The 13,727-nt window shown below is 41.6% G+C and overlaps 1 protein-coding gene across 17 annotated transcripts in view; it reads right to left on the reverse strand.

Moving 5' to 3' along the window:
• Positions 1 to 13,727, reverse strand: part of PCDH15 (protocadherin related 15) — an 827,643-nt gene that overhangs the window by 43,377 nt on the left and 770,539 nt on the right. For all 17 annotated transcript variants that reach the window (XM_054204839.1, XM_054204838.1, XM_054204854.1 and 14 more), the window contains 2 exons: positions 8,425 to 8,640; positions 4,013 to 4,101 (listed from right to left, as the gene is read on the reverse strand). In XM_054204839.1, coding sequence (XP_054060814.1) covers positions 4,013 to 4,101; positions 8,425 to 8,640 — 305 coding nt within the window. The remainder of the gene's footprint in view (positions 1 to 4,012; positions 4,102 to 8,424; positions 8,641 to 13,727) is intronic.

The raw sequence follows: 13,727 nt of genomic DNA on the forward strand, positions 1-13,727 counted from the left end.
GATTTTCTTTATACGGATGGAGAAGAAACTCCCTTTTCACTAACGGGACAAAAGAAGAACATGGGACACCTCATATGATTTTTGAAAGTGAGGAGACAATCCTCCTACCACCCTTCAACAACTCCAGGGCAGTCCCAGTGTAGCTAAGTAAGTTTTCTTTACCCACCTGGTCGGCTCAGAAAGCACACACAATGCAGAAACCATTAACATTGAAAAAGATGCCCAAATGGTTTTGGCTAGCTCTAGTTCAGGAAAAAACAGAGCTCCCCGAGCAGTATTATCTCAATTTTGTGGCATTTACAACAGCCTTTTCAAGAGGAATATCTATGGAGAATTTCATCAAAGCGCTCATTTTGAGCCACTCCATTATTCCATCTCCGAGAAAATGACGTGCCATGTGTAGAAGTGCATATAGAAGAATTTAATTCACAAGATATTTCTGTTACCTATGGGATGAGAAACACAGGTCTCTCTTGGCAATGTGGTGTTTCTGATTTTACCTGGAGGCTTAAGTTTGCAGTCACGTGAAAAGCAAAGAACTAAATGCTCTGAGCACGAAGCTGGCTATTTTATTCCAGTGAAGCTGTTCCTTGCCCAACAAGGAAGCACTCACAAACATTGCTGTGTTTAAAGAACACTCTGTCATCCGCCTTCACCAAGTTTTCTTGAAGGAGAGGAACACACACTGAATTTTCCACTAAGCCTTGCTCCATTTTCTCTGTCATCTTCCGTAGCAGACATAAATGGACCTATCTGAACAGACATAATTAGAGTTGGGGAGAGAAATGGCAAATCTGACATTGATGTGCAGTCCAGAGGAGCTGAAAAGCTTGTTGATGAAATGAAAGCTGTTGGAGGAAAAGCGAGGTGCTGACAGAATGACTGCAAAGCATCATGCCGCTATCAGAAACGTCAGCTGAAGACATACCCATTGTAGCCCTCAAAAACCCCAAATGCCTAAACCAAACAGATAATGATGTTTTAAATCTTTTCTTCTGTGGTTTGCTTCCGTTATTTGGACCATTAACCAATATACATCTCAGGGCTATGCTGAGTAAGTCTTTCCAGTATGGAAGAACTGAATTAGATATTTCTTAATACCTTGTACCCACTCTCTAGTGAAAATTACAGGCAGCTGGGGAGAAGCTGTTATAACTTGTTGCCTGAAGTTGTTTAAATCACTATTTATTTTATTGTGAAAAATCACTATAATTTCAAAAAGTAACCCAGCTGCCCACTTCCCCAACGTGCCCCATCACCAACTGTTGCAATTGGTGGTTAAATGTTGTATTTTCAGAAATTAATATTTACCGTCACTCCAGTGCCAAAAAAAAAAAAAAGATCCAAAAAAAAAAAAAAAGAGCCAAATAACTTCTGTAGTGACTAATTTAATGACATACTCTTTTTATCTGTTAATGAATTATACAAAGTGTTCTAATTTTATACATTAGTGCATTATTTGAAATGGCTCAGAAACCTCTCTGAGTGAAAATACTTCTGCCTGAGGTGGTCTCCAAATTATATGTTTTCCCTTTGCCTGTGATTATATCTTCTGTATAGTGCAGGAAAAATCACAAATTCCTATTGGTTTTATGTCCTGCCTGAATTATTAAAGCCTTTATAAAAACAAGGAGATGGCATTCTTTTAAACTTTAGGAGGAAAATCCAAGAAATTTGAAGATAGCAATGAAACAAATACATTTCTATGTGAAACAGACAAGTACACACATGCAAAATTTATTTCTGGGACTTCTGCTCTCTGCAAGTATTTTCAATAAAGGATGCGACAATTTTAAGACAAGCTAATGCAACCTTTGCTTGCAAAGTTCGTCCTTGAAAGCCCATCCTCAGAAGTTAAATTCTTCTGCTACACTCATTTGCTGGCCTCACGGTGTTTGGGAAGGTAAAGGCTTCCCAAGCTAATTTTGAGAATTCAAAACCTGGCCATGTTTTCTCATTTTCATACTCATTCAAAAAGCTTCATTCGCTGTGAAATATTTACACATCTGTCAGAGACTTTCATGCGCAAGGGCCAGAACAGCATGAAACAAGTTTTAGAAGCCTCCAACCTGGCAGAAAAGAGTTTTTTGGAGCATGGAGACTGAGGAATGTGGCTCTGGGCCGTTTTCCAAGACCGTGGCAGGATGTGCCAGCTCTGGGCCCTGGAGGAGAGGAGTGAGGGTATGGTTATGGTACGATTTATTGTTGAGGCACTGAACACCGCGGAGACCTGCTGGGGGCTGGAAACAAGCTGCTCCTGTGTTTGCAAAAGGAGATTTTTGCAGGGATGCACAAGGGTGAGACAGTACCTGCTCCTGCCATTCCTGCCGTGCCACCCACTGCAGCGTTCACTCCCTCGGTCCCACAACACGTGTGTCATGCAGTTGACACTCTTCATTCAAGCCAGGCTTGTCCTACCCTGCTTTCAAACCACCTTCTGTAAGAGCCCTCTGCATTTTGCTGGTGGCCCCTTTGGCTGCAGGACGGTCCAAAACTGGGAAGATCTCAAACACAGCCTAAGTCCAATTTCACACGAGCTCCGTGCCAGGTCATGTAGAAACACAGTACTGAACATATCTTCATCTTCTCCACTCAACAAAACAGATGCCCAGGAAGGCTACACATTACTGTGTGAGGAGAAAATTGTACAGCGCGGCATGGTGAGGTGAACTTGAAGGCTTAGCAAAGCAAAAGCTAACTTTTCCTATTACTGTCACTAAAATATATATCTTTCTTCATCTCTCCAGTCAACACCAACACCTGACCCTTTTGGAAAGCTAGATCTTAAGTGGTAAGCAACAGACTTCTTTATTATTCTTGGCTCTAGGAAATGGAGTCCCTGTAAATACAGACCATTGCCTGAAAAACTTAGTGTTTCTGACTTTAGAATCTATCAGAGCTAATTTACACCTGGCTCAAAACAGAGAGAGAAACGTGGAACATGTCCTAAGTCTCCAGAAGCAAATTCATCGATATATTTTCCTAGCCCAATGAAGACGCGAGCCATTTGGAGACAACACACTTCTTTTTCAGTGAGCGATTATATCATCAACTCTAAGGTATTTCAATTTTCGAGAAGTAAGGCATGACAACTCTCAGGATGGAACGGACATGTTAAAATCTGAGAAATGCCATTCATCACTGATTAAAGTGACAGAAAAGTACAAAGATTGTTTTTAAACAGTTTCCTATAGTATTTTCTTTCCCGTGTGGTCTAATTCATGGTTATATACCTAATGACACCAAGTATAAAAAATTGTCCTTGTCTTACAAAAAGGAGCTAAAAGTGAAAACCTGACTCCTGGAAGCTGATGATGCTGTGGTGAATGAGCGCTATTAAAACATTTTTTACCAAAAGGATTTTAGCTGGCTTCCAGTATGATAAAATACATCACTTCTATTGCAAGGCATTAATGTTTTCCACTACCCACCGTCCATCACAACATTTTATACCTGCTAGGCCTGAATAATGACACCCTGCTACCAATTTTTTGCAATTAAAATTTTATGTAATGATGTTAGTAGCATTAATTGTACCAGTATAAATTTTCTAAATTCTGCTTTCCCTTACAGCTATGTCACCCAAATAAAACAGCAGTGAAGCAATATGGCTCACTGAGACACAATGCCACAGCCTTTCGGAGACGTGCTCTATGCATTTCACAGCCTGGATTTTGACAGATGCAGGTTCTGCGCTCGCAGTTTGGAGGCTCCACTACGGTCTGTATTAGGGGCAGCTCGGAACCTAGTTTCAGGTCGCAAAGCGGGCAGATGTGCAAGCAAAGAAGTGCTGTACCTCTGCCTTCTCCAGGGGAAGGGGAAAATCTGGACTGGGGGCGGGGAGTGCAGTGCTGTCACTCAGCCAGTTGTGCTCCTCGTCAAAACACCCGCTTACTCATTTTCAAGTCTTTTGCCAAAAAAATGAGTCATGGCATAAAGGGAGCCCTCCTTGTGGAATCTAAACACAAACCAGTGAATTGTCTGATATTTGTAGAGTAAATAAATGTATTACCCTATGAGTTGATCTTTATTTTGCTCCACAAGGGTGGGAGGAACATTAGAGACGATGACTTGCATATCCAACTGATTGACCACAGAGACCTGGAAACAAAAGAGTGAAATTGAATTGGCACTCCCATGCATAACATCCTCCCCAAACAAAAAAGAATGGAATAATTACTTTCCTCCCTTCATAGCCATGCCCTGATGTACGGATTTCTCATTTTAATTCCAAATAAGAGAGCTGGGAAATCTTGCTTTGCTTGGTAGCCAAAACCAATAAACAGCAGGCAGAGATTTAACTAGAACTGTAATTGCAGGACTGCATCAGAATTAGAGATTTTTCAGAGAGTGACTACAAAACCTGTTCTTCGTAGTTTAGACTGTACTTACAGAATCACGGATCTCCCACGTGCCATATTCAAAATCACTTATAAGCATTTTGGTATTTTTGATGACTTGACAGGAAAATCCAACCTTGGAAATATGCAGTTTGCACCAACATAAATGCAAATACCAGATTAATTCAACTAAATCAATGATACTTTGTTAGAAAATCTCAAAGGAAATTGTTCATCTATTTTGAAGTCTTGAGTGTTTTAATCTCCAATTTTTTTTTTAGGTTATCTCTCTCTGCCATAAAATTGCATAACTATGTGCATTTTACCATTGCACTTTTATTTAAAAGGACTGGAAAATGCCTGTTTAATGCACTCAACACTTGTGTGCTTTGTTTAAAAAAAAATAAATATCTAGAATTCCACGAAAGAACTGACTGACCTCAGAACAAATCTCTCACATTAGCATTTTCTGCTGCAAAAGCAATGTAACTCCTCTGTTTCTCAGCCACAGGTTGGATGGTCGGGGAGCAGAAGGAACTACACGCGTGCGTCAAATTCAGCAGAGTTGGCAAACTCTGCTTCCACATCTCCTGATGTAGTCTCCTCCAGCTATTTTTATCCCAAGAAAAGGCTGCCTTCCAGTAAAATGATTGCATGCTTTTCCCTCCCTTTTAAATGATTTTGCATTTGTAATAGCTCTTTCTCCACCAGCACAGACAAGCTCCCCTTGGGTTGTGAACGGAACAGTTACTTCCCGTACCGGTGGAGAAAATAAAACGTTTCTTAAAACTTGCCTCACGTCCACATAGGCATGACAGCAAACGTTATACTCCAAACCTATACTCCCTATGGAGGATTCTGGAATTAAATTTGGAAAAGTAGGACAATGTTAAACCCAATAAATTTAAAAATCAGAGTTAGCTGATTCAATTCTGAAAGAAAAAAAACAACCCCTGATTTTCAAAAGAGAAGTCTGAGCCCTGTAAAGCCCTTCAGCAGACAAGCCATAATATACTTTCACATCAAACACCGATTCACCAGCTTTGAAGCTTAATTCAACTTTAAATATTTAAATGTTCTTGAAATGTCATCAGATGCACTGATCAGCACGTACAGACTACTGTGTAAGAAAAACAGAATTATAATGAACTCAAAATAAATTTTAGACTAAGATCATTGAAAGGAACTCTAAAGCAACAAACAGCGTAATAGAATTAACTATATTAGCCAAGTCAAGCAACCACTCTGCACCTAGGTACTGAGTACTGCATAAATGCAACACTTAAAAAAGGCAATAGTTCTTTTGATATTCAAGGAAATCACAATTATGACTAATTGTTCGAATACAAAAATATGAATAAACATACATTCATGACAAGCTATAGTAAAACAATGCTGTCGAACAAAAAAAATCAAGAAAAAGTTAAGGTTTCCATAGTAACATTAACTTGCTTGCTATCCACACTTGTAAAAGCTTCCATTTTTCAATTATTAAAAATAGCATTGAGTTGAGGAACTGAGTCCAATTTAACTACATTGTAAGAAAAGCTGTAGGGAGAAACTGTTCCCTTCCACTCGAGGAGAGATGGAAACATGCTGGGGGCAGAAGTGGAAGGTGTGTGAAAGCAAAGGCTCTTCCTGAGGCATCACCGTGTTCTGGAAGCATTTTGGGGCAGTTACCAGGGATCTTCCGACCCACCGTTCCTTAGAAAGCTTTTGCTACTTCCAGTCTACTGAGCAAAAATACAGCCAGGTCCCATGATGCTAATTAGCAGGCACCAGCCTAAATTACAGGGCTGGAAGTCAGCGTGTTCAGATGTCTCATGTCCATAAGTATCTGAAGAATACATTGCTAAAAACAAGTGAAGCTCCAGGTTTAATCAAATTAGCACAAACTGGAAGCTTGCAGCAGAGGCAGGGAAAGCATATGATTCTTGATAACCACTAGCACATAAGCGATACCCCTTTGTATCCCATGCTTCATTCACCAGGCACTTTCCAATTTTTAAATCAAGCAAGGCAGAGCCCACAAACAGTCTTGTTCGTTACACGGCACCAACGGATTCCCGGCAGTAGCTTATGCTGAGAGCTGAATGAGGAATGGGCCGTGGAACCCCCCCAAACCCCAATAAACGTTTGATTAAAGATCATAGCATAGTGAATATTTACTGCCCACATTTACATAGTACCTTTAAGTGCTTACTTGCAGCAAACTTACTTTAAAATGTAATTTGTTATTTCTTCTTTTTCTCTCACAGAGGCTAAAAAGGGAAATCCCATCACATGGAACCAAACCGTAGACCTAGGGATGTCTAACTTGAGCCATCCTGCCAGTCCCCACCATCAGGAACAGACTGGTATCCTTCACATGGACCATCCCCCATGGCATGAAAACATTTTACCGGTGCAGTCGGCAGCTTATGCTGCTCCCAGAGCTGTGCAGCACTCTGAGGAAGCATCCTGGCTCAGATTTTGGAAGATACCTTGCTCTGCTCAGGTTCTTTGCAGTACTGTCCCTCTGGTGTTGCCCCACGTCTTCTCCCTAGACCTCCTTCCAGTGCAATCCTATCTTCTTCCCCCACATCTTATTCTCTTGCCCGAGAGTAATTAAATTCATTTCCCTTATCTATGTGCACTCCTTGAGCTTGAATTGAAAGGAATTAACACCTCCCTGTCTCAGCACCTGAGACCACAGTGTCAGCAGGATAAATTCTGTTCAAATCACGAAGCCCAGGAACAGCTTAGTCTAGTTAGAAAGGATCTTCACATATGGATCACGCTTAGAGCAAACCCAAACTTTCATGGTAGGATGGTGTCAGTCTGTAATTGTATCTGCAGCTACTCTAAGCTTTCACATCTTGCTCAAAAACACCGTACTAGAGCAGTCATCACTCACTCAGACAACCTGAAGATACCTCTATAAATTAATGAGACATACTTCACTTTCTAATTTTAATGTCGATACCTTCTGGCTATATTTTAATATACTATTACTGCATAAATTGCATGCGAATGCCCTATCATTTTGGGAGGTCAAGCATGAGGACATCATACATTATGTTTATTTGCTGAATTCCTGTATAACTCAATATACCAAGTATTATGGCTATCATCTGTATCATTTGACAGCGTTCCCATGAACTAGATAATGCACTTCATCCCTATGACATTATGCTAATATTAATCCAATCCATCACGTTATATAGGCTTTAAAGAAATTTAGCTTTGATGGTTTCTGTGACTGGACTAAGTCAATGTTCTTTCCTCGGCACAAAAACAGGAGCTCAAGGCCTAAAGCCGGTGCCATTTTTGAAACGTCACTTCCCTGAAAACTTAAAAAGTACCGTCTCAGCCCAAAATTGTGTCTCCCTTCCAGACATGAGCAAACAAGACATGGCAACCTCGGCTTTCCCCACTAAGTCAACTGACTCGCAGCTTTCAGGGACTGTTTGCTCAGGTAGTTTCCTGCACCTCAATACACCCCATCTAACTCTGCCCCAGCAGCTGGGTGCTGATGTTAACACAGAGCACAGCCCAAGTCAGGAAGCTTTCAGCTTGGCTTATTAACCGGGGTTTCCTCCCATGCTAACGCTGCTTCACAGCTCCGGTGTGGGAGCTGGCTGCGCCTGGCTGGCTTGGAGAGCAGGTGGAGATGATCTCTAAATACTTGTGTCCAACCACACAGGTGTGATCTGCTTTATACTTGTAACACACAAAACCAGCACCTTTTTTGCTGCCGTCTGGGTCCAGAAGACGCAGAACATAACCTAGGGTCCATGTCTAATGCAAACAATTAGGATCGAAATTGAACCATTAACAATGGCTCGTTGAATAAATAAAATACTGAACATCATGTCTAGCGTGCTAACTGAGATGAGGGCTCTGCCATGAAACATGAACACGTTTCATATGGTCACAAAAGCTTTTGGGTTAAAAAAAAAAAAGGTTTATTTCAGTGACTTAAAAAGATTTAAGTACACACAGTTTATGGCGTTCCTATAGGTCTGCCTGGAAATAAACTTCATGTAGTGTTTGAATTTCCTCAGGAATTATTCCATGATGATAATGCCTGGCTCATACTTACAAGTACTTCTGCTTTGCTGCTCAGTCCTTTTCCATAATCGTCAGTTGCAATGACCTGAAACTTGAAATAGGATCTTCTCATATTTTTGAACAGCATAGCAGTTTTTATTAGCCCTGTGTAAGCTTCAATCACAAAACCTTCTTTACCATCCTTGATTGGAGGAATGATGAGTCTGTATTGCATGGCACTGTAATTCCCAGTGTCTTTATCATCAGCCTAATAGGAAAAAGAAAACAAGCAAAGGCAAATAAAGTAAACATGCATGCAAAGAATCATTAACCTTGTCCTTTAAATAAAGTTGCAAGTTGGTCCAGCAAATTTCTTCCACTCTGACGTTTAAAACATTAGATCCCAGAGAGCAGATATTACTACTACTTTAAGCGGTTCATTTAACCTTGCAGCATACAGTTTTGCTTTTCCAGCAATTTCTTTCTCCTGTGTTGGCACTAAACTGCTCAAAAAAAAAAAAAAAGAAAAAAAGAAGAAAAATATAAATGGACTTTTCAAAACTGCAACAAACCGAACAGGTAAGAACAATTTAATTCCTAGAAACCTCCACTGCCAAATTCTTGTTGATAATTAAATAGGAAAGAAAAAACCCCCCAGCAACGCATTCACAAACTTACAAAACAAGAACATTCTCCCTCTTCTCAGCGATATTCTGCACCCTCACTGGTTGAGCACATATATTTTTGGAGTAATTTAATCCTTTTTTTTTTTTAAAATTATAATAAACCAATTAATAAATAAATAAAAAGATTGACTGGCATTCCTGCAATGCTGCACCATGGATGCGATGTACAAACCCAGCGTGGGACACGGAGCTGCCCTGGCATTCTCTCATAGCTGAGCTGCTGCAGAATTCAGACGCAGGCCCGGCACTGATGAGGCAGCCCCAGGAGCTACGTTATTTGGCCTGCCTCGTGCCCGACACCTCTGCCTAGCCCCGTTCTGGCCTCTCCAGATCCACTCCTTCGCACCGATCATGCTCCCGTTCAAAACACAGGACCCATACCCAGATGGGAGTGTTTTTAAGGACCGTTATAATGGTTTTCACGTGGTCCGTCTAGGAAGGGGTCAGCGAGATGGTAGCTAATTACGGCCTGTACCTTTGCCTGCTCATTAGACTTGAGCACTGCCTCAGCACCTGGGACATCTCAGCATCTATTAGCAGAGTTTTATCAAAACACTGGCACAATTTCTTCAGCCTGTGGCTTAAGCTAACGTTGGGGGAAAAAACACCCTTAACTTCAAAAACGTGCAGGTCTTTGTGTAAAATACTTCACCAGGACTTAAAAACAATAATCACAGCCTAGTCAGGGCTTACGGCAGAGCAGAGTTGTTTACCATGATACGCCACTGCCATCTAAAAAAGCATTATCTGTGCAAGGTCATTAAGCCTTCAACAGATGACCATTAATCATCATTACCTGCTTCCTCACCATCAGCGAACAAGATCTATAAGGTGGAAACTTTTACTAACTCCTCTTTTGTCTTTATTTTCTGCTAATTTTGAGGGAATACCAATGAGGAGATAACAAAGAGCAAGTCTCTGCAGCACACCGATTGCATTTGCACCATCAAGAGATACCGGTGCCAGACGAATGATCCAGGTACTCAAAACTGTGTGTGCTTTCCATGCTGCTCCAACTGCTACCAGTCCAGAGATACAACTACACAGCGCTTAAGCGATAACACCTGGGCTGCTTTAGCTAGAGGCAGGAAACATGTTTCACATAGCACACCAATATGCTGCAGCTGCCCAAAAGATGACTCCCCCAATGACACTGGCTGCCACTCATCCCAGAGACAGGACTGTTTAAGATGGTCCTTGCATCCTTTCTAAATGTTTTGTTTTCCTCTAAATTGACAAAGCTTTATCTGGCTTGGCTACGAAAAGCATAAATATAAAATGTGTTGAAGTGCTTTTGTTCTCTACTTCTATGATTTTTTTTTAAGGCTTTTAAAATTTAGATTACTACCTCTTGGGTGATCTCAAAGCCTTTTATTAGCATTTTTACGAAAGATGGGGAAGGTTAAAAGCTTTCTGAAATCTACCCTATTCTGTCAGTCAAAAGGTAAAGACAGTGATGAGCTTTTCCAGAGCACTACTGCTATCCAACAGGCACAGGTAACTGCAGCCCCAAAACATGCCGGAGCCAGCAGACAGGAGCTTGACAGGTAGATTTTCAGGACCAGGCTCATTTTTGGCTTTCCTTTTGACAAGTAAATTGCTGAAGGAATGAATAAATGAAGGCACAAGGAAGTGAGGAAGTGGCTGGACCTAAAAATCAGGTTGATAGGCAAGTGCTAACAGCCATCACTGTTGGAGCGCTAAATGCCAGCGCTCAGCACCGAGCTCAGCCCAGCCCTTCTAAGAAGTGCATAAATGCCCAAACTGCACAAGGGGTCACCTTCATTGCTCCAGCAACCGTGCCAACAGCAGTGACCTCATCGGACACTTACTCCCACCACTGTTTCATCTGAGGTATTCTCAAATTAGCGTGTTGTGGTGGGTTGACCTTGGCCAGCTGGCCGAGGCCCACCCAGCCGCTCTCTCACCCACCTCCTCAACAGGACAGGGGAGAAAATAAGATAAAAAAGCTCATGGGTTGAGATAACGCCAGGGAGTTATCAGTCACCGTCACAGGCAAAACAGACTCAACTTGAGAAAAATTAATTTATTGCCATATAAAATAGATTTGGATGAAGAGAAGCAAAGACAAAAATTAAAACCCTACCTCAGCTGTGCCTGGGTGTGGGGCTGTTGGAACCGTTTGTGCCCAGCCCAGGGCAGCACTGGCCTCCCCGCACAGAGACCCCTCGGCTCCTGCTTGGGCACGGGCACCCTGTACACATCTAAATATCAAATATTTCATTTCAAGTACCTGTTCTTAACCAAATGCAAAGGAAATCTTAAAATGACAACTGAAAGATTCCACGGGATTACTATTACTACTAAAATTATTCTTACTAAAGAAACTTCTAAAACCAGCATAACAGCAATAGAACATCCTTGACAATATCAAACTATAGGTTACAGAGACATTCAAAGTAGCTTCTGTTGGTGCTTTTTGGATCAATTTTGCCTACATTCTCTAGGAGAGCTTTACATCCTCCATGTACTCAAAAAAGAGATCAGTAAGCGTTTGCCTGTAGGAGCAGGGATAACATTTGGGACAATCCAACCGGAAGAGCACCTACACGCTGCTCGAGAGACAAGAAGGAAACCTCTTTGGAAAGGATTTCATGGTGATGCAGAGCAGCCAACTTTCAGAAATAATCACTTCTTTGCCTCATAGCTAACAAGTCACTGCGTGGGTGCATCTAAGACCAGGCAAATACAGGTTGTACAACACAGCTCAGTTCAAAGCCATGAACAACAGAGAAAAGACTGGTCTGACAAACCCCACTAGCTTATCCACGCTCAACTTTGCATGTTGGTAATGGAGCTGGAGAAGACAAAAAAAAAAAAAAAAAAAAAAAAAAGAGAAAAAAGACTAATTCCTGTAACAGCATGTGTTCCGGCACATGAGGCACAGGTAGCAGAGCACTATCTGATCCGGCTCCTTTGGGGACTTCACCGTAGCGAGACGGGATTTACAGCGACTGTCCAGCTAACTGCCGCAGGCTCTCTGGAGGTGCCCTGCCAGATGAGCACTACGCCCTTTCAATAAAAAGCCAATTTCATTCTTAAAATGGATTTATTAGATTGGTTCCGCTGGGCCGTAAGCCTATCATTTTTTTAATATCAGCAAATTCTATCTCAATAGAAAGATATGACTTTTAATACTAGTTTGTTTCAATAACAACAGAAATCAATTTCACCTTCAGTATTTCACGCTTGTGTATGTGTGCAACTGAGGACAGCCAAAATTTGAATCCAAATTAGGGTATCAATATTGCAGGCAGAGACATTAAATAAAGTCAGCCGTTCTGAAAAAATGTCAGGCTAGTGTAGTTGCTCAGAAGTAATGGTACGATAAGTCTTGCAGCTGAGTTTAATGCATGAAACTCCAGTGAAAGAGGCATTTTGAATTTTAAGCATGCAGCCTCTAAAATCCTGCAGTTGAGATGCCCAAAGCTGGTAGACAGGCTGCAAGCTGATTTTCAGAAGTTCTGAGAACTCAGTGGCACCCCCGAGAAACTGATGGCCTCGGCATCATTACAGCTCAGGCTATTTCTGTCCCAGAAACCATCTACGTGCAGACGAGCAAAGCCAGGTGCAAAATGACCTGAGGAACTTGGGAAAACCATCAGATTTCAATTTCAAATATTTTAACTTTGTTGTTCCCATTTCCCCCCTTTCCACCGCTATTTATACTTTGATCAAACCTAATGACGCTCAGCGTAATGTTCAGCTTTGCAGGACCACCAGAGAGAGCCTGTGAGCTGCCGACACTAACGTACCGACTTCCTTAATACACAGTAAGAATGTTTGCTATTCTTGTAATTTGTCCTGAAGGTAAATATTTTTGACACTTCATTAGGAAGAGATATACGACATCTCAAGAGTTGCGTTATGACTGTCAAAGAAGAGAAAGAGCTATAGTTAATCTTAATATTACAGCAGTATATCTTCCTTTTGTTATGTGCAAGAAATACAGATGTCTCCTAAATTCTGCTATGATTGAGTACGGATAAATACGTAGGATTTTAGGAACTACCGGGCCAAATTCAGCCCTCCTGGAACTGAAGGTAAGTGTGCCCACACAAATGGTGTTTTGTTGGCATTGCTGTGCACCGCCTCCAGCCCTTACCTGTCCTCTCCCATGGGGAAAGAGGCGCAACTCTTCGTGTCCTCCCTAACCCCACCATAATAACACACCACACCAGCCAGGCATCAGCTGAAATACGCTGCTCTAACATTGAGGGTATTTACTGCAAAGTCATTAACAGTTATTTTTTTTACAACTTTATTGGCAGCTATCTCTCCTGGAGCAAAAAGACCAATAAGCCAAGTGTCCTCGGTGACTACATCTCCTATCCATGGGTTGCCAACAAAACGCGCAGCAAGTCATTAAGAAACGTAAAAATTCCTGGCACAGCAGAGGCAGCAAAGAGACGGATGCTGTCAGCGCCGGGTTCCCTCTCAGATAAGCGATGTCTAATTCAGCCCAGCACTGCAGAGGCAACGGGATGAAGGGTACAGCTGCTCTCCTGCCAACAAAAAGTGCTTTCAACACATGAGTTGCCTTAAAACAGAGAGGGAGCAGAAGGGTACTTTATTTTGTTTGGTTTACAGCTTTAGGAGGATTGTGAGGGGAAAAAAGTGTAGCTTGAGTACGGGAATATATAGGACT

This window comes from Rissa tridactyla, chromosome 6 (genome assembly GCF_028500815.1).
Source record: "Rissa tridactyla isolate bRisTri1 chromosome 6, bRisTri1.patW.cur.20221130, whole genome shotgun sequence".
NCBI lineage: Eukaryota > Metazoa > Chordata > Aves > Charadriiformes > Laridae > Rissa > Rissa tridactyla.